This window comes from Taudactylus pleione, unplaced genomic scaffold (genome assembly GCF_031769625.1).
Source record: "Taudactylus pleione unplaced genomic scaffold, aTauple2 ptg000032l, whole genome shotgun sequence".
In the NCBI taxonomy this organism is placed as follows: Eukaryota; Metazoa; Chordata; class Amphibia; order Anura; family Myobatrachidae; genus Taudactylus; species Taudactylus pleione.
Window position 1 is genome coordinate 48,406,494 of NW_028284434.1, and position 26,905 is coordinate 48,433,398.

At 44.9% G+C, this 26,905-nt stretch overlaps 1 protein-coding gene across 1 annotated transcript in view; it reads right to left on the bottom strand.

Annotated features, from left to right (window-relative positions):
- Positions 1-1,062: 1,062 nt before the first annotated feature.
- JPT2 (Jupiter microtubule associated homolog 2) overlaps positions 1,063-26,905 on the bottom strand; it is a 48,562-nt gene continuing 22,719 nt past the window's right edge. The window contains exons 2-5 of the mRNA XM_088452076.1: positions 8,623-8,771; positions 4,012-4,154; positions 3,593-3,641; positions 1,063-3,169 (exon numbers count right to left, since the gene is read on the bottom strand). Coding sequence (XP_088308202.1) covers positions 2,994-3,169; positions 3,593-3,641; positions 4,012-4,154; positions 8,623-8,771 — 517 coding nt within the window. The 3' untranslated portion in view covers positions 1,063-2,993. The remainder of the gene's footprint in view (positions 3,170-3,592; positions 3,642-4,011; positions 4,155-8,622; positions 8,772-26,905) is intronic.

Genomic DNA, 26,905 nt, shown 5'->3' on the forward strand with positions numbered 1-26,905 from the left:
GACCATCATCTGCAGATATATCGGTGTACCCACCTTTAGACATTCCAACTGTCAAGTAAATTATATTCCACATACTCTACAGGAGGTTTTCCTTAGTTTCCTATGTACTAAGCCTTAGAGAGATAAAGGGGATGAAGATAAAGTAAAAACCAGGTAAGCTTCTAACTTACTTTTAAGACTGCTTGAAAAATGACAGGAACAGATTGGTTGGTACTTTATTTCTCTCTCTCCAAGGCTTAGGACATAGACCCCCCCAGCATCATATGGTGAACACCACCCCCTGGATTAGACAATTACTACTTCTAAGAAGCAAATATTAGTTCAGGGTGTAGGGTACTTAATTCGTAATAAATTTCTCTTCTATGAAGCTCTCGGGTCAAAGATAGTTTGCTCCAACATCGGGCGATTTCTTAATTTCATATTTATTACAAGATAAAAAGTGATCAGTAAAATGGTTCACATGTGTTGCAGTTTACATCAATTTAATGTGTTTTGCACATATGGAAAACATACTTGAAATAGGAGCAAACTTTCTTAATTATAAAATGGGCAGAAGTGTCTGGTTTTAAGCAGTCTCATATGAGGAACAAAATAGGATAAATACATTCCAGTAACTTTTAGTGTATACAAAAATCAGCGAAACAGAATAGTACATGGGACGATCAGTTTATATCCTTGATCTCCAGTCACACACAAGATGGACAAGAACATGGAATACAGTGAGCGTACACAGCTATTCAAAAATAGTTCCAAATGGAGACTAATATAGTTCTTAGTTATCTTACAGTATCACGAACAGCTCAGGCACAGAAGCTATAACACCAATGGGGGATATTTATGAAACCTGGTGGTGTAATCAGTTTCTAAATTCTAATTGAAAAACGAGAACCTGGACGCTGTAGCGCCCCCACCTTGCTGTACAGTGAAACTTTTCTATGTCCAATTCCTTGAACATTGCCATGAATGGCATGCATGTGATCTGAGTATGCTATTTTAGGTAATGCTAGAAGGGAAATAGGAGATTTGTTTTGTTTTTTCCCTAAATAAAGTTACTTAAAACCATTCATGTTGCATTTCTTTTTATTTCTTTTAAACTTGAAAATTTACACAAGCCAAAGTCATTAGCAAAATACATTGTTTGTTTATTAAGAGATGCTTTAATATAACAGTATAAATGGCATTGATTCAATAATGCAAAAAGAGATGAAGCCTGCTGCAAAACGTCGTAACGGCAGGACCTGTACATTCAGTATATATTAAAATAAAAAAAAAATAAAAAAAACTATACAAGCCCAGGAAGTCAAAGGCCTCAAACTGAACAGATGTGTACCGGCTGCAACAGCTAGGTGGCGCTGTATACTAGGTCTTGGAAAGGGCTGGTTTGTAGTATTGGCACAGAAATTCCAGCATAACAACCAATTGCTGCTCTTCTCAGGAGGTACATCTACACCCACATTGTGAGAGGTATTGATCTGAACAGCTGAATAACATCCGCGTAACAATTTCCACTCATCCCCCACATTGTTCTATTATATTTGTAGATGGTGACCAAATGCTAAGAACTAGTTTTAATAAACCAAATTCGGATTTATTCAGCCTCCCCCAGACCAAATGCAGGATCAGCATATATAGTCTAAGTGCTGGAACCAATCAACATTCCTGCTCACTGAGTGTCATTGTATAAAAATCCCCCTTTAAAAAGATTTCGCTTATTTACTTTAAAGAGCCTACGTTTTATAATAAAAAAAAAAAAAAAATAGCTGGAAAAAAAAAAAAAAAAAAAAAAGGTTACTCCCTATCCTAGCACCATTTTCCTGATATTGCAGCATGCAAGCTTACTGGCTGTACGCATTAGGACTTAAGTACCAGTATCTTGCGAGAGGTCATTCAGCTACTCATGGAGGCATTTGAGCATTTCCCTGTACTGGTGCAGAGAACAAATTAGGCGACAGACCAGTACAAAACTGGCTAAGTACTTTCTAGTCTTCCACAATGTCTACATTTACTATAACATCAAACTAAGACGGACAGCTTCAATTTCTAAAAACAGAATTGCTAGCAAAAGTGGCACCTTAATATTGGCAAAGTAATCCCCATGATTACCATGTGCAAATGGCCGAGCTCCAGTTTCCTGCTGAGTGGTGATGTGCGCGCAGATCTGGAATCACACACAGGATTATTATTTCCTTTCAAAAGACAATATTTTAACAAAGTCTCGAGAAATATTTACCTCGGACCTACACAGTGCAGACAGCCATTTCGTGGTCTGAACCAATATTCACTGGGACTTGGTGACTCCCTGAGGCAGGCGCTATATGGTCCCCCAACCGTTGTCATTACTAGAGACTGCTTCATTCTCATTAGCATTGGTTCAGCCCACAAAATGGCTGCCTTTACGAAATGCACTTTAATGTCAGTCATTATAGATTCCCCAACACCCAGGCATCATTTGGCTTCTGAATTTTGCTAAATAATACCCATGTGCTGAAAAAGCAGCCTAGTTATACCATCAGAAACCCTTTGGGATCTTTGATTTATATTTGTGGTGAGGGCACATGTTGGAGATCCTCAAGTATTACTGATGCAGAGTGCACAAAATGGCTGCCTACACTATGTATAGGTAAGAGATCACTTACAATGGGGGGCAAGTAAGCTTTGTGTAAGTCTCCCGATACAGAATATACTTCCATAGGACTGGATTACACACCATTTTTTTTAAAAAAGGAGGAAACTTGCGCCTTGACACTAAAAGTTGAGTAATCTTCACCTGTTTTCAGCTATAACAAGGATCCCACAATATAATGCAGAGTTACAGTATGGACTGCTGAAAGAAATCACTGTATAATCTGAAGGCGCATTCATTTGGTGGCAAGTATGTCTGCATTTGGAATTGGTATTTTAGACCGCAAAAGGACCCCTCTCGTGATCTAACAGAGGTACAATGCAATAGACATGCGTAGGGTCATCCTGCTAACTCCGTTTCACTCCGGGAGTTAATAGAAGGTGACGCTGGATTTGCCGCCTGGAGGGTTCAGAACTCTGTTGTGAGACCGTGGCCTGGGCCCGAGGTGAGGCTCGTGTGCAGCGAGGGCCGGGTCTGGCACCACAACACGCTCTTTGGCAACTGGTGTCTTTTCCTCTGGTTTGGGAGCAGGTGGATCAGCTTTTACTGCAAAAGCATGAAGAAAAAGAGCTGTTATGTCCTTTGTGTGCTCTATATGAGCAGGTCCAGCCATTATAGACTGGAAATATATAAAAGTCACCTATTACAGCAGAATCTCTAATTATGTAACAATACAGATCTTACAGAACCCTGGATACGTGAGTAACAGTGAAAAAGTATCACCAATGCTGCTTTTCTCACGCTTCGTCACACAGCACACTGCTGATCATTGCAGCAGGTGTAACATAGGAGTGAGGACCTGTGAGTCCCAATTATAAAAATTCAATCTAATGTCTCACCTACGGACATTAAAAAGGAAATGACCGAGCATAGACGCCACTTCATCTCGTAATGTCAATAAACTGACCGAGTGCCCCATACAACTCAATGACACATGTGTGCCAGTCAACTGGGGCAAGTGGTACCTACCTGGGGTTGCTGTTTTTGTAACTTCTGGTTCTTTTAAAGTGATGTTGTCCTGCAAAATACAAGAGGTCATCATTTTGGGAGGGGGGAGTGATCTTATTAATCAGCTGCGCACATTGCAGGTAACTATGGAGTGAAAAACACACGTGCCGGCTCACACCTCGGAATAATCTAGTAACAGGATGTACTCTAGGATTTTTTTTTACTGTGTGTTTCTCTATAAAAAAGAGAGACCGCATTAATGTGCTATTAGACACAGCAGCATATTATTAAAATGGTGCTGCGACATGGGTCACATTTATTTAAGCTGCCGTTATTGTCAAAAACACATTTCTAGGCATACGTCCGGGGTCTCATACAATACACATTATAGAGCGACCCTTAGAATGCAGTGCAGGATGATACAAGACGTTATTCGATACCTTCGGTTTGTTTGGATGTGCCTTGGGGCTCGTTGGCATCTGCCCTTCACCAAATATGTCATTGCCCTTTCCTCCTGGTAGCTTCGGGCGTGGAGCTACCTGTACTGGGTCTGGGTCCCGGAATAAACCACTCGTCTTCCCACCTATGGGAGCAAACCAAACAAACGTCAGGAAGAGTACTTGCTATCCAATAACATATTATATACCATATTAGCTTTTCCATCAGTGGAAGTCAGTAAGTTACAAGCCCCCTGAATAATGCAGCTACAGCCACTTTTGCAGACCATCATGTTTCTGTCACCTAAGGAGTAATAGCTTTGGGGTTGCACCTTACTGTACTGGCCCAGCTACTATTGGTAATAGAACCCTAGCATTCCTGCTGAAGGAGGATATGTGTGTGTATAGATTACAGTCTGTGTGTGTGGGGGAAGCTCAGTGCCTCACACATTCCACAGGCTAAAAAAACGCACTACAAACAGTTTGCAGATCTGCCCGCACATTATGGCTCCCATGATATTTGCACATCTGGTCAGTTCCCTGCCTGCATTACATCCAACCCACACATCCATGTACAGGAGCACAACATTGCAACATACATGCACACACTAATATCAATGAGAAATGTATTGCATAACATCAATACTCAGTTCAGACACTGCCTTTTGCCCAATCAGTTACGAACAAGCTGCAGCCTTCATTCAGTTAATGCTGCAAAGGGTGTAAGGTACAATCTACAAACATTTATTTAGCCGGACAGCACCCAGATAGTGAAAACAGTTATTGTGTATAATAATCGAACATGGATAACTGTAGATACACCATTCCTCATACAGGGCAACAAGACCATATCTTCCCCAGCAGAGGGGCTGCCCCTGGATTCTTCTATTGTTGGCACAAGACCCAGTTCCGGATAGACCTTCCAATGCCAGCTCAGCACAATCCCAGCTGTCTGCAGCACAGCCATCCCCTTTCCTACCAGGAAGCCACACACAGATTCCACACCTCACCTTCCTGAGCAGAGCATACATGCCTGTGGCAGACAATCACCTAGGGGCATCGGTGCTTACCCTTGTTTTTTGCTTGGACTACAATTGGTAGTGTGCCATTCTCGTAGAAGACAAGGTTGCAAACACCACATCTCTCACAATTAGGGGACCACAAAGTCAGATTCCCTGGCAATACATCAGGTCCCAACCCCCAGGCACACTACTCCAGACTAAACTCATTACTAGGCAGCACACTACAGGATCCACAGGTTTTCTACCAAGTGTTTACTCATGTGGGTGGAAAACGACAAGAATTACAAGAATTACTACAACACTTAAATGACAATCTAAAAACAAGCAAAACTAAAATACTAGAACAGCTACAATGCAACCACTAGGTTAGTGGTGTGGAAATGGAGAGCGCCGGTGTATTGCCAAATGGTGCCAAGTACAGTCTATCACTGACAGCAATGGTCTCTGCACGAATACCTGCGCACAAGGGAGTATTCATTGATTACGTGTTACTCAGAGTACAATAAAAACATCCTTGGACCAGCCTGATTAGATTTCTTATTCAGATTTATGATGTGTATCTTTGAGACGTCATTACAATACCCTGTGTCGGACGCTGTGTAATCTTTATATGAGTGAACTGTTGAGGGCAGAAGTCCCCGTCACCCCGATCTCATGTGATCATTCATGGCCGATGCAGTGTAAGCTGGCACCTGATGTCATCACTGGCAGTGTCTCATGTGCACACTAACCTTCTGCCAATGCACGGACTGTTCTCTTGAATACTCATGAATAATTAAGCAGATCTCCAGTAGATGGCTTCATGCTGGCATGTAAAACAATGACCACAAAGGAAACTACACAGCTGCAGCACACAGTACATTAGAACACGCTTAGTTACGTGATGTCTGTTCATATACAAGTTGAATGAGCTCTGTATGCAGGGAACAGTTATACTTTACCAGCAACATAACTTATGAGGAGCTACCAGCGAGTACGCATGGGAACTGCTGACTGCTTTGAAGACAAAGCATAGGCCGTATTAGCAGTAACAATATCCTAGTAAAGGAGAACAGCACTTGATGTATTGTGTGGGACTTCCCCAGTGCCACACCTAGCCTGCAGGATTTCTACGTACAGTACGACAGAAGACCCTTCTCTCGTTGCTACAGAGTGCTACCTGCGGCCAGGCTAGTTCAGTCATGTCTTTCTCATGGAAATCATTCAGCACAGTCATTTGTCCCTCATTTATCCAATTTGTTTAGAGACAGCAGTGTGTCATTCATCTGCATTCATACTAGCTGGAACCAGAAACAGGAAACAAGTGTAACCCTGCCGTATCTAACAAGTGGCTTCCTAAGCCTTGTATTAGATCAATAGCCAGCTCACTACAGGTAGGAATCATTAGCTGCTTTGATCTCACATTTTTGTTTAAAGTAAACAAAAACCCTAAAAGGTGGGTACACACCTGGCCAAAGGGTCTGCCGACCTATTTACTAGTCATTCGGCCGATGTGTCTGCACTGACATCACAGCTGGGCATTTCAATTTTCACATCCAGTTGAGAGGTCAGTCACTGGCAGGTGTACGAGTGGTCGGTGGGTCGCCCGTACACACAGCCAGACATGTTGGTATATCAAGAAATACAGACGACATTGGCTGTGCAGCAGTGCAGATGCAATAGGTCTGAACGACATCGTTCACAGACATATCGCTGGTACACACCCGCCGATGCACAACGGATATATCACCTGTTCAATAGAACGAGTCAATATATACCGGTCAGCGGGTACCCAGCTTAACCATTCAGTTAAAGGAATTGTACTTCTAGTCTTGCCTTTTGCTACATATAATGCACATACAATAAAATAAGTTTATTGAAATAGTCTACCCCAGAATAGCAAAATATGAAAACCTGTTTCGGCTGGAAAAAAAAAAAAAACCCTCAGCTGCTTGGGCGCTTTTTCTGGCATATAACAGAATAATGTACATTTGCTAAATCAAATGTCTAATTCTGTTGCAAACGCTTTCTGAAATAACGAATAGTTCAGGCTTCCGGAACTTAGAGCTGACACCAATAACTTAAACAAATGTACTTTGCCTGCAATTAACCTGTATGATCCGGGAAAACATTACCCTGCGGGGTTATTTGAGTAAAGAGTTCAGAGTCAGGTTTCACAGAGGAAAAGCAGCCACAGATATTGCCAGCCTGGTGTTAGCAATAGCTATAGGTGTGTCCAATATATGTTCTTGAATGCTTTTACCATACAAATCCTCACCACAATGATGAAAGACGGCTGCGTGGGTCTATCACCTTTTCCTCCTTACGTTATCTTTTGGTCTTCTCCAATTTTAAAGCTTTTGTGAAACGAGCTCAGCTCACACAGCCCATGCACCGCCTCAGTAATTATGCTCAGCCCACGCACCGCCTCAGTAATTATGCTCAGCCCACGCACCGCCTCAGTAATTATGCTCAGCCCACGCACCGCCTCAGTAATTATGCTCAGCCCACGCACCGCCTCAGTAATTATGCTCAGCCCACGCACCGCCTCAGTAATTATGCTCAGCCCACGCACCGCCTCAGTAATTATGCTCAGCCCACGCACCGCCTCAGTAATTAAGCTCAGCCCACGCACCGCCTCAGTAATTAAGCTCAGCCCACGCACCATCTCAGTAGTTTGTGTTCATTCTAGGTACGGCGTGGTGCAGGGAGCTGGACCATAGAAAGAGGACTCTCGAAAAGGGGGCGTGTCTTTAAGATGCGCCCCCTTTTCATCACTCTTAAGGGGAGTGCCCAGCACATCTGGACATGCTGGGCTGCCCCCAAGCTCTCCCATCACTGTGAATAGATACTGCGTGCATGCGCACGGCATCTATTCACCGGCGGTGAGCGCTGCAAAGCAATTTTTCCCTCCCACGGGACACTACGGCCAACGAGTGGGGACAGCAACCGACAAGTTGTTTTAGCGGGGTGACACCATAAGGGAAGGGTGCAATCTGCCCTTCTTAAAATCAGGCAGGGCACGTCGCCCCGCTACATCAGAATAGCGGGAATGCTAAGTAGTACTGCTCAGCGCTAGCACCATCTCAGTAATTATGCTCAGCTTATGCACCATCTCAATAGTACTCCTTGAAATGTATTTAACTCATCTCTACCTAAAAAGCTCTTCATCTATTTCAACGTCTGCTCTTTATGCTCCCTTACATGCTTTGAATATCAGAGGGCTAATTTGGAATTGAATGGAAAAAAGCCATGGTTTTGCTAAGTTACTTTCCATTTCTGCACCCATATCTGTCACAAAGTACTGTAAAATGTACTCATGGATTTCTGTAGTTTATTGTACTATGGCTGTACTCCGCCAATGGCTAATGTGCGCACCCCAGCTTCACAGCGATGCTCGTCAGCAGATCACCTGGAACTGAATTCTCCCCACAGTTATAGTAACAAAACTAATACGAGAGCAAAAACTATCCCTTTGGCGTCAGCTAATGTACCTTATATCTCCAACAGCTAGCATACAGTATTTAAAAAATCACCATCTTTAGAGGGCTCCTCACCAGGAACTTCTATTGTTAGCACCAGGGGATGCAAGGGGCCTCTATAAATCACTGACCTGGCGGGTTGGACTTCCTCGGTGCATTTTCTTGCTCTGGCGCAGAGCCAAAAATGTTGCTAGATGCCTTCTGCTGTCGTCTTGGTGCGGCAACTTCCTCAGCATTGCCAAAAATGCAGCTTGACCCTCCTCCTGGTGGCTTCAACACTCTACATAAGGAAAAGATGGAAACACGGACGAATAATTCTGCAATCTTGGGTTTAGAAAACACCTCAATAATTCTGCAGTCTCAAGGAGACTGTAGCGGGCGATTCAATTCACCATGGGACTCATCGCGGGCTTTTAGGTCCCTGGAGCTATTCAATTACCGCCCATGTCTAGCCCAGAGGTTGCACTTAACGTGGCTTTCTGCTTGCACCCTCCTGAGGAACAAACAGAAATCCACATTAACTAGTGCTTCCTGGGTAGACGATATTACCGTGGGCAGTAATTGCAAAGCATGTCTGGGCACTTAACCTGGGAGCTACGGCTTACCGCGTGTTACATTAGTAGGGCTTACTGTGGGAAATATTTGAATAGCTCCCAGCACTTAATGGGAGCTAAAACCCCGCAGCTAATTGGATCACCCTTGTAGTTTATTATTCAATAAACATAGCAGGAAAGGGTCACAGAGAAACGTCCAGATATAGTAATTCTATCTGTATTTAAAAGAAATATAAAATAAACCACCATTTGTCCAGTGTTTGTTATAAGTCGGTCTGCCACATGTGGATGCTAAACCACCCATGGATATGTAGCCGACAGAGGTTCCTTTCTTCTGACCTCTCCTATCTGATATTTATGTACTATACATGGGAACCCCACACTATTGGAGTGAGAAAAGTGGCACAACTCTGTCATCTTAGCAGGACTTGGGCCATAAAACACACTTCATCTGGTGCAAGTCCGTGAGAACAGAGCTAGGAAACATCCACCCTTACCCCGACAGCTTCTATGAATCAGGAGTTTGATTAAAGAAAATAAACATGGAGTTATAAATGTGTGGAAAATTTGGTGGGTGTATATGGGGACTGCTCTGGTAAAACAGGAGCAGGAGAGGGGACACTGGGGCTCCACACAGCAGAAATGTATCCAAGAGAACAGTGAGTACAAAGTGACTGCAGAGTGATGGGCTGGCAGACATGTCACTGTGTAATAGAAGCTCTAGATATTTACAGCAGGGATCGCTGCCAATACACATCCACTGATTACATGGGGGGGGGCTGGAGACAAGGACGCAAACATACCACGTCCAAGACAGCGTTCACATGCATCAGTCATCTCACTCCTGGAAACATTTATAACTCCATTCAGGGTGAATACATACAAAGCTTCTACATCAAGCCTCTGATTACCTGACGGCACTGGAATAGAGAATTGAGACTAATCTCTAATTTGTGAATCATGAATTATAAAAATATCTGTACAGCGCTACAGAAAATGGTGGCACTGAACATACATGAGAACTGATAAAGGCTGTGCCTCCCTTAGCATGCAGTTTATGAGTTCATCAACGTGATGTCCAGCTCCTCGCATTACTATTACAGTAGACAATATTCACCAGTTATACTGCACTCCTCTATGGCATGCGAGAAACAATAATCCTAGATACTTGTCACAAAGTGCAGTCACACGACCGATCAAATAGCACTTGGGGTCATCATTCAGAATTTAACCCTTCTTAAGCCCCCCCCTCCCCCATTTTGGTTTAACCACTTGCCTGGCATGGTCACATCAGATGCAACCACACCAGGCTGGGCTTTCCCTGACATGGTTGCATCTGATGCAACCAGTCAGAAGTGCCCACTAGGCAGCTCTTGGAAACCAATCTTCCCGCAGCCACCTACATCAGAGGGACCTGCTGGCACCCCGTGGCTGCCCCTCCCGTGTCCCCCCATCATTGCTGGCCACAGTGATCGGGCACCCGGTGGCACCCCCTCCCAGCGCAGCTGCAGGCTCCAAGTGCAACCCAATCACTGTATGACCCTCCTTCTCTGCATTTGTTGTAAGCAGTAGCCATGGCTCCTGCCAAGGCTGATGGTAGACCTCCAAGCGATGTTAATGAAATATCAGCTGCTGCGGTCTCAATCGATTATTTCTATCAATGGTTAAGCAGTCAATGGCTATCACTACAGTATAGCATTAAAAAAATTGCTATTTTTATGGTATATAGTGTTTAAAAAAAAAAAAAAAAAACAATTTCCAACACTATTTTATAAAAAAAAAAAAAAAGAAAAGTTCTTGACCTAATTCAATAATAATAAAAAAAAAAAATATCCGTCTGGGTTTTTCGAAAAATAACAAATTAGTTAAGTGGTTAAAGCTCACATTTCAAAAACTAGCCATACCTTGGCGGTATTACAATGGAATTTTTTTGACCATCAGAATATACTGACTGCACAGTACCTCCCTGTTGACCAGGGTCACTATGGCCGATCTTATCCCTTACAGATAAAGGAAGAAAGGGCAACAGACAGCTCAGTGGAATCACACACACACACGTTACAGTGTACAGAAAACCCAGCGTGAGGCCGGTGTCTGCGCAGCGTCCTGCAGACACAAGGTAAAAATAACTGCGATGTGTCAGACGGTGACACCGCAATGTAGTAAATATCTCTGATCTCATCAGGAACCTCATTAAAAGACTAAAAGGAGCACAGCGATACATATATACATGGCAGATCAATCTTTGGGGTTTTTCAGCATTTGGCCAACAGGGGGACATGAAAGGATCCTGTAAACAGGAGTTTTAGGTACAGTGTTGCCCCATTGGGGAAGGTAGTAAGTCACAGGCACACGTTTGTTACTCAGTCAGGGGCGTATTTCCCTATTGGTCAGGATGGAACTCGCCAGGGGCGCCAGCCGGTTGGGGGGCGCTGGCACCACCCGGCAATGCCACCCACAGCTAGCAGTGGCGGAACCCCCCCTGACGGAACAAATTGTTTTCTTAGAGACGGAGACAACTGTCTCAGTCTCTCCTCCGGCCACAAGACACCCACCACAATTAAAGCTGCCCGGCCAATGCCTGTTTAGCTGTCAGCGCTTCCGCGTCATACCACCTGACGCGGAAGCACTGACAGCTGAACCGGCAGGGTCCGAGTAGCGTGTCCTTGTGGGAGAAAGCGGATCACGGCGGCCCAGCAGCCCGGGACCTAGGAGGAAGTCCAAGCAGCAGACCCCACACACGTGAGAGAGAGAGAGAGAGAGAGAGAGAGAATATATATACACACATATACATATATACATATATATATATATATATATATATATATATACACACACACTAAAAATCCTGCGTTCGACACTGGCCAGTTCTGTCAACAATCTGTTCTTCTGCTGATCACTTAGTCATAAGCATCATTGCTGGACAGCGAGGGAGGGGAGGGGTGAGGGGCGATTGACACTCGTACAGCCATTACAGTGTCTGTTTGCTAACTGCCAATGGGGTGGGGGGGCACCGAGCCCCTATTTTGCCAGAGGCGCTCAGACCTCTAGATACACCCCTGCTCATAGTGTATCAGTAACACAATGAGAAACAGACATGTATAATACTACTATGTATGGCCCCTCCTTAGGGGTGCTGTGTATGGCATTGCTTTCTCCTTACACTTATCACATGGTACACTGCAAGATGTTCTCCTGGAAACTGCATGCAAAGGTGTATATGGCCATAATTACTATTCAGCTTAGACAGTAAAGATATGGAAGCTTGTCGGGTTTAGAAGGATTATTATTTTTTTTTAGTAGAAAATCTAGCAACATCCGTCAGAGAATTTGCTAAGCATTCTATACAAATACTCCCTCTGGCCATCCTCATCAGCATATCAGTACTGGGGTAAAATGGGACTTTTTACGTCTACATGGGGATGAGTGAAGGCAGAGGTACTGAGGGCTAAAGCTGGGAACACACTGGAGTGATGTCTGGCCGATTTACCATTTCGTAACGACAAATCGCTTACATCAGTGTATGCGCTCAATATGCGCGCTGCTGCAGACACATGCAACGTAGTCAGGTTTGATGTGCTTCACATCAATCCAAACTACATCACCAGCGACCTATGGTAAGTTAATGAAGGACGGAATAGTGATCCAAGTGTGAACACGCAATCCCCATTCAAGGGCATTCATTCCAGTGTTGGAACGAATGCCCGTTGTCTCAGCAGCTCGAATTTGCACCTATTTCTGCCTATTATGTAGGCAGATTCTGCTCGCATCTCCGGTGGCTGTGAGCAGAATTGGTCTTCTGGAATTACCGCATGGAAGTCGCTGGAATAGATCCTGGTGGGTTCCACGCATAATAGAATCTGCTTTTACGTTACATGGTATAATGCAGTGGCTGAGAGGGGGCCTTAGGAACTGGGCAGTGACATTCCATGAATGTATAATAGGTGCCAAGCTAAACATTTAATATGTGGTACAGTATATGTTCAGTGGAAGTGTGAATCTGTTTTACATTAGGGAGTAAGACTAACGTGTAGTAGAAGAACATGCAAGGGTACTTTTACAGGCATTAGGCTGGAATTTAAAAAGGTATTGAAGGGTATAATATTAGTCCAAGTTCAGACAAATCCCGACTTCCACAGCTTCACCTGAAGTCCGACCTCTAGTACATCAGGTTGGAACCATTACTTCCTGCAATTATACTGTGAATTAATGTTCAACGATTTCCAGCACAAGCAGCGTGGAGCCATTTTGGGCTCTGAAATGCTCTGTACAGTGTCCGAATAGATTTACATAAAAAAAAAAAAAAAACAAACACATTTGTTCTTGGTATTCTAGATTACAAATGTGCGTTTCTACAAGAATCTTCTCTGCGTTGTCCCTTCTCTCCTGCTTTCCTCCCGTCATCCTTTGTCCTCACCTAAACCAACAAACAGATGCCGTAGAACACTTCAGAAGGGGTGGACGCCTCCTGGTATCATGGTATTGTCGGTAATTACAGATTATGGCTAAGCTCTCTATATTCTCTAGCAACGTCAAAGTACTTAATATTCCAGAAGCACGCTCTCGTCTCCTTACATGCTGATAAAGTTGACCTAGCTTTTTTTGCAGGCGACTCATAATTTAAAAAAAAAAAAAAAAAAAGGGAGGAGCCTCTATTCCCCTTCAACCTCACCACTATCCCCCTGGGGTATTTTAATAATTTTTCTGATGCCAAGGCTAGAGGGGTGTCTCATTTTCAAAAACTTTACAGTTGTCCAATATTTCTGAAACACCTATTGGCGATGGCAGAGGCCTCTTCGTAAAATCTACCATTGCTAGTCAAAAATTCTCCTTCGTCAATCTTTAATTTGCCTAACCAAGGCCAGTCAGCCTTCCTGCGTAAATCTTTAGAACTTATTGAAGGTCAGTTAGAGGGGATTTTAGTAGTTGGAGGGGATTTCAACTGGGCCCTGGTACCCTTCTTAGATAGCTTCTTTAAGAGAGATACCACCAGAAGAGGTAAGAAGTTTAAATTGACTCTCCATGACTTTCAATTGGTAGATTCCTGGCAACCGTTACTGCCAGCAGCGAGGGACTACACATTATTCTCTCCCCCCACATGGATCCTACTCCCGAATAGATTATCTGTGTTGGCCACTCATCTTGACCTTTTAGTGGACTCTTCCACTGGGCAACTTACAGGTTCGGACTATGCTCCTTTATCTTTGACACCCCTTCTCAGGACCATACACTCCCTCTGAGCTAAATCGGACCAGATTACTAAAAAGTTGATATAAAAAAAACTGAGACGCTTCATGCCAACCGTCTCAAGGCACTCCTTCCAACTATTATTCACTTCGATCAAGTGGGATTTGTCCCAGGTCAGGAAGCAAAGGATACTACTAAAATCATAGATCTTATACTGTACATCATGCTGTTTCCACACACACACAAACCTATGATTCTACTCTCCACAAATGCTAACAAAGCTTTCAATCAGGTAAATTTGAGTTTCATGGCAGTGATATTGGAGCGCTTGGGACTAGCCGAAGCGTTCATCAAAAAGATAATGGCTCTATACAGAGCGCAGTCTGCACAGATTCGTATAAATGGTATTTTGTCATACCCTGCGATTATTGTGAAAGGCACTCGCCAGGGCTGCCCCCTTTATCACTGCTGGGTTTTTTTTTTTTTTAATGGAAGTCCTGGCGAGAGAAATTCAAGCCAATCATAACATCATGGGCCTAAAAGTTGGTGCACCGGACTACAGACTTGCCCTCTTTACGGATGACCTGTTAGCGGTGGTAAGCAGTTCATTCCCAAATCTACTTCAGGAGTTTCATCGTTTTGGCAAGCTCTCAAACTTTAAAATCAACTATAGTAAGTCTGTTGCCCTCAATGTCACCGCCTCAGAGGATACGGTTTCTGCCCTACGCATCTCCTTTCCTTTTCAATGGCATTTGTCCCATGGCAAATATCTAGGCATACTACTACCTAAACGACCTTTTCTCTTAATTATGTTCCTCTGCTGTGAACACTCTGGAAGGAACTAGATCAGTTGCTCTGAATATGAATATAATTAAAATGAATGTCCTTCCTAAGCTTCTATATTTAATGCAAATGACTCCGATAGGACTATCCCTTCATTTTCTCTCTGAAACACATGCTCTCTGTACTTTTATATGTGGGGGCAGTAAGCCTAGGTTTAAACATGAAATTCTCTAACGACAGAAATGTTATGGAGGGAAACAAGTTCCCATGATCTCGACCTACTAACATGCGTTTTAAATAGGGTTTTGAGCTGGACCTGCGACTCTGGAGGTCAGCAATGGGTGAAATTTGAATCTGCATCCCCCTATCTCCGTTTAGAGATGCTCCAGTGGTGCTCTAAAATAGACCGTTCAAATCATTCAACAGGTTGGGCTCACACTGGGGTCATGGAGGAAGTTACGTGGTAAAAATGGTATCTCTCCTGCACCATCTCCTCTCACACCCTTTCTGTATAATGTTCAATTTCCTCCGGGAACTCTTACTAGGGTGTGCCATATACTCAGGCTTTCCTTTCAGGAGCTTTGTTCTGCTACTCCTTAAGCTGAACGTTGCTCTTGGTTTTACCTTCAGATCTGACACTTTGTTTCATCCCTTGCGGGACTTTCGGCCCTATCTAGAGATCTGACCCCCTTTGAGTCTATGTGCCCCCATCAGAGGGCCCCTATACAATCTCTGGAATCTAAGATTTTAATGCATTCCCTGTTCGCTTCATATCCTTGATTTGTTGACGCTTGGGATCAAGCTCTATCACCAAGGGGAATAAAAGTAAACTGTGAAAAAGTATTTCGGGTTTATAGTGTTTGTCCCTCTAGCTTAGAGGTGCTGGCGATTCAATACAAAATTTTAACTAAATGGTACCGTTGTCCGGTAAACCTCCACCAATTCTTCCCCTCTGTGTCCTCTCTGCTCGCATTGTCACAAGGTACCGGGTAGGCAGATGCATATTTGGTGGGACTGCTCCCTGATTATCCTGTTTAGGCAAAGAATTATAGCCTTGGCCTCAGAAATAGTAGGTTACCCAGTGCCACAAGGTCCAGATTTTTGGTTACTCTTAGTCTAAGATTCCAGTCCCACAGGACAAAAAAAAAAATCCTTTTCAAGAATATTAATAATGCTGCTAGAGCGGTCCTCCAAGTGCACTGGTTCTCATGTGTCCCTCCTACAGTCCAGAAATTGTGCCAACGCCTTAATATTTACATGTCCATGGACAATACTTATCATGTAGCTCCCGAGTAGCACTTGGAGCTTATAGCATTGTGGTCTTTCTGGATTGAATTCAAATCCCCTCCCTCTTATAAGGCACTCCTTCCACAGGAATAATATCTTATGCTACTCCTATGTGAATGAGCCCTTACAATCCAATTGTAGTTCTTGATGTGACATTGTTTATTTCTGGACCTGCACCATAAAGGTCACATCTGGGGGTATATGAATAAGTGCCACATTCCTTAAAGTAGTGCAAACAAAATCATCTAAGCAAACGAGAAGTATGCCAAGATAATGGCAATATAGCTCGAATTAGTGTTTTAGGGGTTAAGTTTCTTAGTTACTAAACCAGAGACCATTTGTTTTCAACATGCTCTTCTTTCAGATCCATCTTATGTAACTTATTAGTGACCACCACAAAGGGGGTTTATATTTTACAACTAATATTAAGTGTTCTCTCAACCGCCTTACTGATTCCAATTTTCATGCCAGACCAAAAAATAACTCCATTTAAGACAAACTTTCTAGGCTCCATAAAGATACACTTGTGGTTTATTCTTTTCCCTGATGCGATATCTACGAAAGGGCAATGACCGCTGGATGGAAAGATGAGCAGAGGCCCCTCCAGTGTCCTGTACAATAACACATTTCTGGACACTAGCGCTGAGCTGAAACAATGTACAAAAGATGAACATAACTCGCATAAAAACAGAGCTGTGTAAAATGTGACTAGCACATGCTCAGAGGGCCATGAAATCGGAGACTAGGGAATAGCCAGGAAACTCATTAAAAACAAGTAGTGCAGCTAACCCTAGTCAGGACCTAAAGTGGAACAGCAAGCTGCAGAGCAGATGACAGGACAGGACAGGACCCCTCCTGCAAGGGAGGAAGGTAAAGTGATCCCCTGCCGGGATGAGATATTTCCATGTAGAGGCTGCTCTACTTACAGCAGGGAGGGATCCTCTACAGTCAGGAGTGATGTGTAACTGAGCTGTCATTAATAATCAGCGTTACAAACACCGGAGATATGGGGCAGACACATGACAAACATGGTAAAACAATGACAAGAGACACCTCACCGTACATGGAAAATTATGGTTGCACCTATCCTGCCATCTCTATTGTGATATGAACAAATGCAGGATTTCAGCCTATATAATCCTTTGGGTGAAGGGGGGCTCAATTGTTTTAATGCAGCCGCAGCTCCCGTCTAAAGTGTTGCGAGTGATTAGCTTGTCTGCAGGCGCTCATTATTTCTGCTCAAGCCCTCTGAAGGTAGCGAGCAGAAATTCGCCCAAAGACAGGCTTTTGGGAACCCAAACACATTGTCTGCACGGGTTTAGTCGCTTTACACAGCTAATCCCAGCGCAATAAGTAATGGGTGCCCAGTGCACTTGTGCCCATTGTCAAAACAATTGAATATCACCAGTCGGACACAAGTGAATTCCCCACCCTAGGAGTCTTGATCAAACTAATGTAGTTCTCACAAAAGAATGTGCAAATAGCCATTTACTAAAACAGGGTCAAACTTAATTTTGCCTTAAATGTGCAAAGCTATTAAGAGTCATATTGTAGACGTCTCCTGTGTTATGGGCAACAACGCTTAACAAGCTCCGCCATTACTCTGTGGTTGGCTGGAGTGACCGCAATGTCTATTGCAAGTTTTTAGCTCTGCAAATGCGAACCCACACCCGACGTAACAATATAAGCTATGACTTCTTGCTGACCTCCAGGAGATGCTCTCACTGTGATGATCCAGGCAAAAAGCGTTAAAGCAGCATTACTTTTCAGGAACATATTGTTTTGTTTTTTATTAACTAGGATCCTTCGTTACTGAGGTCGCTTCATATCCTGTCTCGTTATCATCCCTCCCAATTACACAGATTACTGGAGTAAAGGGCCTCTTTCCTTTACCCATATTCTTGTTATTTCCATCTAGTTAAGATGTGTGTCCTTGTATTTGTAGCATATTAGATTTCCAGTATTTTACTTCCAATTTAATTACATTTTATTTATATTTCCTAATTCCCTTTTTATAACGCTCCAGTATATGGCATCCCTTATAAATGAAACCATTTAAAGATTTTATAGACAGCTTCTTTTGAACTTTCAGCATGTCTGTATCCGCTTTCTATAAAGGAGACTAAACGATTATTCATCTATAACAGGAAGTGAAACCAAGGTAAAAGGCAAATACCTGTGATCTATCGTAATTAGTGCATACTGTTCCATTAGTAATCGCTCACACTGCTATATAGTCTACTTTACTATAGCAAGTGACTGTTTCCATTAATTCCTCCTTACAGCATCCATGATATTTCCACCTACCTGTCAGGGACAGGAAAGTGTGGTTAGGAAAAAGTTTTGGCTGGTGGTCATTCTTAAATGTACAAGCGGACCAACTAAACAGGGATTTATGAAAATATCTATATGCCAAGTTTACACTTAAGATCTCAGAACCAAAAGGATGTAATCCAGAGCTAGGAGTATGTCTAAATAGAATATATTGTAACATATTGTAAAAACAATGTTATGCTGTGGGGGGGAGAAGTAATAATGTGTGTACAGGTTTAGAATTGCATAAGAACATCTCCTAGCTCAAATCGAAAAAGCAACATAACAATAAAGCTGCCCAATATATAGGTTTGTACCAGAGACAAAAGCAGACAGTATTTCCACCTTGCATCACACAGGTTTGGTCTAGGAGAAAATCTGCACCCTTTAGTTGGATTTCCTCCTAAGTCTATAAGATACCCAGTCTCTTTCCGACCCCTTATTGCTTTGCTCAAGTGAAGCCCAGAGGAAAAACAAGTAGCCTGTAGGCCAAGCAAACAGATAGGAATGTCAGTGCCTTCCAAATACAGTCTAGTGTAGCACAGATGCCGTACAGATGACAAGAGTACCAAAGAAATGTTAGAGCGCTGCGAATAGTCTAGTGTATTGACTTGTAGGACACAAGCCGTACAGATGATACAGAGTAACACAGGAATGTTACAGTGCGCTGTGGATCCAGTCTACTGTAGTGATGTGTAGAACAGAAGCTGTACAGACAGGAGTAACAGGAATGTTACAGTGCGCTGTGGATACAGTCTAGTGTACCGATACATTGGGCTGACACTGTACAGATGATACTGAGTAACACATGAATGTTTCAGTGCTCTGCCTATCTAGTCTAGTGTAGCGATAGGACGGAAGCCTAGTGTAGTGCAAGACGGAGGTCTGAACAACACAGGGCTGTCCATCTCTAGGATCCTGGAACATTGCCACATCATATGACAGACAGATAAGGACAGAAACCTCCGGCTCCCGGGAAGACTTGTTTGTTAAACTCCTCCTCAATAAGCTCTAATATAGTGGTTCCTATTTTTTGTAGCGGAGTTGGGAATCTATTTTGGTATATTAGGTGCACATTCGTTTTTTAGTGTTGAAAAAGACGCCACCAGGTATAAGGCGATTTATTGTACTAAAAACCCCATGTTGACCACCAGATGCCCACCTTTTTCACCTGGCATATACAAGTTGTTGCCAAGCAACTCTCTTCATACATTCACAATACCTGATAAGATGGTGCCAGCCCTTCATCTATTTTAAATATTGCTATAACATTCATCTGTTATAATAGATGCTCATTATTGTTTTATTATCGCATTTGTTCCCAATTTTCAATGCTATGGAATATGCTGGCACTGAATAACTGGCTATAGCTGGACGGCAAATCCAAAAAAGCAACTGTAGTTCTTTGCCTGCTTTTTCCAAAGAGAACTATTGTCTTAATTGAAGAAAAAACAAGAGATATGGTAAGAACTTACCTTTGTTATCTCTGTTTCTACGAAGTCCATAGGGTCCACAGGGTTGACCTTGGGGTATAGGTTGGGAACCAAATCCGGGCACCACGCAGTTAAAGCTTTTAGCTCCCAGGATGCACTGGGTCCACTCTCCCTATAACCCCACCCCCAAGCCAGAGGCACCTCAGTTTGTAAGTAGCCAAAGGCCGGAGGAGGAGAGAAAAAGAGAGAGAAAACTGGAACACTCAATAACCATACTCACCGAAATGGGAGACGGAAAACCGGTGACCAGCCACACAGCCCATATGAAGCCAGGTGCGTCAGGGCGGGCGCCCTGTGGACCCTATGGACTTCGTAGAAACAGAGATAACAAAGGTAAGTTCTTACCATATCTCTTGTTTTCTACTTCAGGGTCCATAGGGGGTCCACAGGGTTGACCTTGGGGATGTCCCAAAGCAGTTCAACCAAGGGTGGGGACGCTCCTGTGCTGAGAGGAGAATCCGTCGCCAAAAAGGAAGCATCCTGAGAGGCAAAGGAAACCAATGCCTAGAACCTTAAAAAGGTGTGGACAGAAGACCACGTGGCCACCTAGTAAGGTAAAACAGCCGAGGCGCCACGACGAGCCGCCCACGAGGGTTACACGGCCCGAGAAAAAAACAAGCCTCAACGACAGAAATGCCCACCCATGGGTAGGCCCCTGAGGAAGACCTACGAGGCCATCCAGCCAACATTTGGTTATAGGCCGGCCATCCTTTCCTGTGAAAACCAGAAATCTCAGACCACCAATAAGGAGTCCGATTTCCGTAAGGAACCTGAACGGATCACAAAAATCCAAAGAGGCCAGACCACAGTCAATGAGGCCACACCAGCCGAGAGGACTGGGGACAGAATGGCCGTACCATAAGTTCCAGAATAATATGGAACCTGAAAACCACTAAGAAGCAACACAGGGCGAGAGCAACTCCCACCCTGACATGATGCCCTCCAGAAGAGGGAGCCACATGAGAACGCTCCCAATTCAGACACTCTCCTGGTTGATATAAACACCCTGAGAGAAAGAGAGAGCCTAAGCAATAGACCATGTAATGGCTATCACAACCAGCGGTTCCATTGACTGTCCCCGGAGGTAACGAAGAACCACTACTTACTCCCCAGGAGTCCCTAGGGAGGACAAATGGAGGCATAATCAAGAAAACACTCCAAAGGATGAACTGGATACCAGAGTGGAGCAATTCCATATCTTAACCATACTGACAGTGTAGAGATCCGCACTGTCAGGAAGACCAGGCCAAGTGTGAAACCCAAGCCAGCCGGAAGGAATGCCAGAATATCTGGAAATCCTGGACACCGGAGGATTGTATCGACAGGTACAATACCATAAGATTTATGGCTGCCACAGTTTGTGGTAGGTCCCAGCAAAAGCTGATCCATGTGCTCTAATCATTCCAACGATGACAAAGCCAGGGAAGCCGTAAGACCACTGTAAGGACACAGTCAAAGACAAACGACCCAGGTCCAAGGCAAAACCAAAGACCCTGAGACAACAGGTCCGGGCAGTGAAGCATCAGGGATGGAGTATTGATGTAGAGACTCCGAAGATCCAAGTACCCCTGACATCTGGGGCAATCAGGAGCCACCAGCAGGAAAGCATCTCCGTCTCGATTGAAAACACTTCCAAAGACCTTGAGGAAGAAGGGAGACCGGAGAACACAGGTACACAAAGTGGAAGGACCACTTCACCGACAAAGAGTCGCTGAAGGTTGCTTCAGAATCCCCAAAGCTGAACTGTAACACCATAGTGTGATAAAGTCAGAAGGCCATGAGGGTCACCTCAGGGGGGCCCCCCCTGCTCACCAGGAGATGAAACCTCTCTTGGGGAAGAGACTAGTCCCCGGGATGCACGTCGTGACGGCTGAGGACTCCCGCTTCCCAATGGAGAGCTCCTGAAATGAACGCTGCCGAGATGGTCGGGAGGAGACCCTCGGACTATGTCCGAATATGTGACATACCTGTCATTGCCACCCAACGAACAGTGTTGCTAAAAAGGAAGCCACTGTCCTGACCCTGTCGGACTGAACCTTTTCAGGTTCACCGGGAAACAAGAGTTATGCCAGAGTAAGTTAATTGACAGGGTGGAATCGACAGACGTCCAACTGCACTGAAAAGGATTCGATCCAGACACTGTCCATAGCAAAGAAAACCCTGGACGAGATGGCCATAGCCACCCGGACAGGGACCGACTTGCCTCCGGAGAGAGCATCATCATTTGAACAGTTATCCGACAGAAAAAACTCATTCCATCTGGAGATGAGCCAATTATGGAAAGGCCTGGAATGGAACTGAGCCCATTCCACCATGCATCCCAGAGTGTAAAGACATCTGTCGACTGCGCAGACAACCATGTACTCCTAATGGAAGAGAGGAGATTCCGTCTTACGCCAGAAGAATTCTCAGATTCTGAGAATCCAGCAGGGATCCTAGATGAAGAATACCCAGAGAGGGATGCAGGGAGGACTTTTTCCCCGTTGATTAAACGTCTGCATCCTGAAGAAGCCACAGTCATCCTGACCTGGCCGTAAAGTACCCCGGTGATCCCGCTAAGAGCAGGAGGCCGTCCAGGTACAGGAGCATTGGGATATACTGAACAGAAGAACTGTCAGAAAATCCAAAACGCTGGTAAACCCCTGTGGGGCTGAGGACAGTCCCAACAGGCAGAGCCCGAAAAATTGTAAGTGTTGCTGTGATACAGCAAACCTCAGCCCATGCTGAGGAAAGGTCTCTGTAAGTACCCGTAGGCACGCGTCCTGTATATCCAGTGATACCATAAAGTCCCCAGGTTCCAAACATCGTATGATGGAGCATAGGGATTTCCTCCTGAGCCCAGGTAGCTTTAGGAACTGGTTCAGGGAATTGAGACAGAGAATAGGCCAAAGAGGACCATTCAGCCACCGCACCAGAAAGAAAGCAGAACAACCAGTCCCTCACTGAGATAGTGGGGATGGCCTAATTAGCTCCGCTTACCGCAACAACTGCATAGCTTTCTGGATCTGTAAGGCCCTTGTAAAGAGGGCGTACCCTCCTACCCACGTAGCCGCGGCAACTTGACACTAATACCGGGCGAACTGAGAAAATCGGTATCTCCCAGTTGTAGGCCTGTCCCGTCAGGCTGAAGAGATATCCGTAGGTTCAGAAGCAGGATCGGCTGGCAGTCCAGGCCTGCTCGGTACTGGATATGTCGGCCCTTGTAGATGCCGACAGTCTACGAAGAAACAGACCTTTAGGCTGACCCAGAGGACAAAAAAGACTTAACAGACTTAGTCTGAGGCCTTGTAGTGGGCATAGCTGAAAGCGGTAAACTTGTCGTTAGTAATACTGCCAATGTTACTACAATCTTGTCAAGGTCAGGACCAAACAATATCAACCCTAAAGATGGTATCTGCACCTCTGCATTCCCAGAGCGCAGCCATAGGGTATTACGGAGGATACAGTCGCAGCCGGAACTCTGAAAGTTAGGAGACTGGTATCCAATATAGGCATTTCCACCTATGACAACAGCATATATTACGTGAGCGACCAAATACATTTGAACCCCCGACGTGTTGGAGGGGAAAAAACGTTACAAATGCATCAACCCAATATGCAATAGTATTAACCAACCATGCTATAGCCATGGTAGGATGGGTAACAACTCCTGAAAGCAAGTATACTGATTTCAGGCAGAGTTACCACCTACGGATCCGAAGAATCCGACCACGCAGGAATGGGAGGCGTAGTAACGTCTGTAATCAGACGAGTAACACGCCCATCCCCCCCAGGAGGGGCTCGTGATGACCCTCAGGGAATTTGGGACAGGAGGCCAAACACTGTTGTAACACCTCCTATCTGGCAACAGCCAGAGTCCCGCTATGCGATCCACCCGCTAGTCAGCAACAGGGAACCCGAAGGCACGCAATACTGAGGGTGTATGATACAGGTGCAGGTCAACATTCACTCTAACCAGAATGGACCTGCTACCAGCCCTAAAGCAGGGATAATAATACCTGAAATAGGCTTCCCCCCGTGTAAGAGGGAAAGAGCCCCGAACAGTACCCAGTTCACGGCAGAGCCAACTGGGAAGTAACCACAGGGCGTCAACCACGCCAATTAGCGTTTCGTAGAAAACGACATCCACCCAGGGTGGCTGTTGTGGTAATCCCTGCAAGGGGAATGACAGACTATTGTGGCACCAGGGGGAATTCATATACTGCGAAAAACCCCTGCAGGGAGCGGTAGTCTGTGTCACAGGGGAAGAGTGCAAGAAGCTGCGAGATACCCTGAGATGAAAAGGGCAGTATGGTGAAGTAACCCCAAGTGAGGTACAACAATGGGGCCCGCCCGGCGATCCGCAATTGAGAGGATCCCGAGAAAACAAACCGCCCAAGGGGGTCGTGAAAGAGGCCAGCACCAGATGACGCCACATACAGAACCCTTTATGAGTCAAATCCTCCGCACTAACACCTGCAGCACATGACTTGCAGGATAGTAAAAATGGGTGCAGTATAACGCTCTATCTCCTGGTCAGACATATCTGACCAATCTTGGCGGAAATATTAAGCAGCGCTATACTGGTCCTGACTGATGCCAAAAATTAGCTGCAGGGACCCATTTTCAGCGTATGCAACACACAGTTCCATCTAAAATATGGCAACGTGCAGCACGCAACAGTATGTGACAAACCACACAAATATTAACAAGTATATAAATGTGAGGTCTCAGAACCACCCTAAGTACAGCTGTATTAGGGCAGATAAAGAAAAGGGATAGATATACACTGACAGGTGAGAGAATAAAGTACAGTCAGCACTAGCATAAGTCACATACAATGCAGATATATACATATATACATAAACATGTCATATAATATACTGCACTATTACACTGCATTCAACTGCCCAGATTCAGTGTCTGGGAAGGCTACAGTGCTGTGTACACTGACCTGATGGTGAGGTACGCAGGGGGACTGGACTCACTGCCATCCTGAGAGATTTCTGCTGCACCACAGAGATAAAATGGCCGCTGGAGACCTCAGAAGAAGCGTGGCCCGCGGAGGAAGCAGCTCAGCGACGCCAGACTATGGATACTGAAAGGCGCGCTGAGCTGAGGGGAGGAGCCGCTGTAACAGGGAAGGCTGCCTCCCCTGGCCGGCTATTAACCCCCGGGACGCCGGCTCCCTGCACCGATCGTTAAGTCCCTGGTGGTCTAGTGGACACACGGGGTATGGGGGGCCCGCCGCCACTGCCGGCGCCTCCGGTCTGTCCCCTGAGACCGGAGGCACAGGACTGCATTTGAAATGCGCGGATCACCGCAAGCGGTGATCCGCGACCTTACCTGCTCCCCGTGGATCCGGCAGCAGTCCTGGGCGCCCACAGAGTCCGGCTAGTACAGACTCTGGGGTCCCGCTGAGATCCCCAGATCTGTACTGGCGTCTCAGCGCCAGCGGGGTGACGGAGCGGCAGCTTAGACGTCCTATGGACAGTCCGACGCTGCCGCTCTGAAGAGTCCAAAGTCCATGGAAAAAACTTTGTCCCTAAAAAAATAAAATAAGCTTAGGGGCTGCTAATCAGCTCCCCCTGCGCTAACGGTGACCCGACTCCGGCCGGGCACCAACTTAAACTGAGGTGCCTCTGGCTTGGGGGTGGGGTTATAGGGAGAGTGGACCCAGTGCATCCTGGGAGCTAAAAGCTTTAACTGCGTGGTGCCCGGATTTGGTTCCCAACCTATACCCCAAGGTCAACCCTGTGGACCCCCTATGGACCCTGAAGTAGAAAAAAAACACAACAGGTTATTATTAAGGCTTATATTAACATATAAAAATTGTTTGCTTTTGGTTTCAAACGAGGTGCCCCACTGGTCTGAGTAAGACTGTCATTTGGGGGCATATTCAATTGGGACGAAGAATAGCAAAAAAACACAAACACTGGGGTTTTCCTGCAGGTGCAGGATATTTGTTATTCAATTAGGAGCGGGGTGTTTGATTTTTTTAAGCACCGGGAGGATTTTTTTTGTTGTGCACCTCTAGAGCATGACCAATTATTCCTAAAATCCACAATTTTAGGAAAAATGGCCAGGAAATGCTCTGGGACCCAGCGGCACCCCTCCTAATGACTAACTATTGGGAGTTTATAATTAGCTTAGTCAGTAATACCTTCCAATGTGCATCCAGCGTTGGGACCCGGTCTTCTGCAGCAGCGGTGAGAGAGTGAGTGACCCCCAGTGTGTGTCTCCCAAGTGTAAGTATGCCCCACTATAGTGGGCACTGGGAGAACTACATCTCCCAGCAGCCCTTGTGCATCCATGCAGCCTTCCAGCAGCCCACAGGACTCCCTGCAGCCCCCTCCCCAGTGAGAAGATGGAGGGGAGGCCACCGGCAGCCGCAGAGATCACCGGGCAGGTAAGTTTTTTATTTATTTATTTTAGGCAGAGTGTTGTTTTTAACTCTGAAAACCCCGCAACCACTTTTTTGCTTTTTTTAAATTGGGTACCGTGGGTATCAGGAGCACGCATACCAGCGGTAATGCAAAATTGGGCGTGATGGGTGTAAGGTTTTTTCCTCGCTAAACCTTGCGCCCAATTGAATATGTCCCATAGTGATCATTCCTGCAGCCTGCACGTAATCAGTTAGGAGGCACTTTAATTTTGAAGGGTAACATTTTAGATGTGATGCATCACTATAGCTACTGTAGTTGTAGAGATAAGTCACTTATAAAATGTTGTCCTTCAAAATAAAATATGCCCTCACTGGTTATGTGCAAGGTGATGAAATGAACACTGACATTTATTTTTTTTAACATGCAATAAGA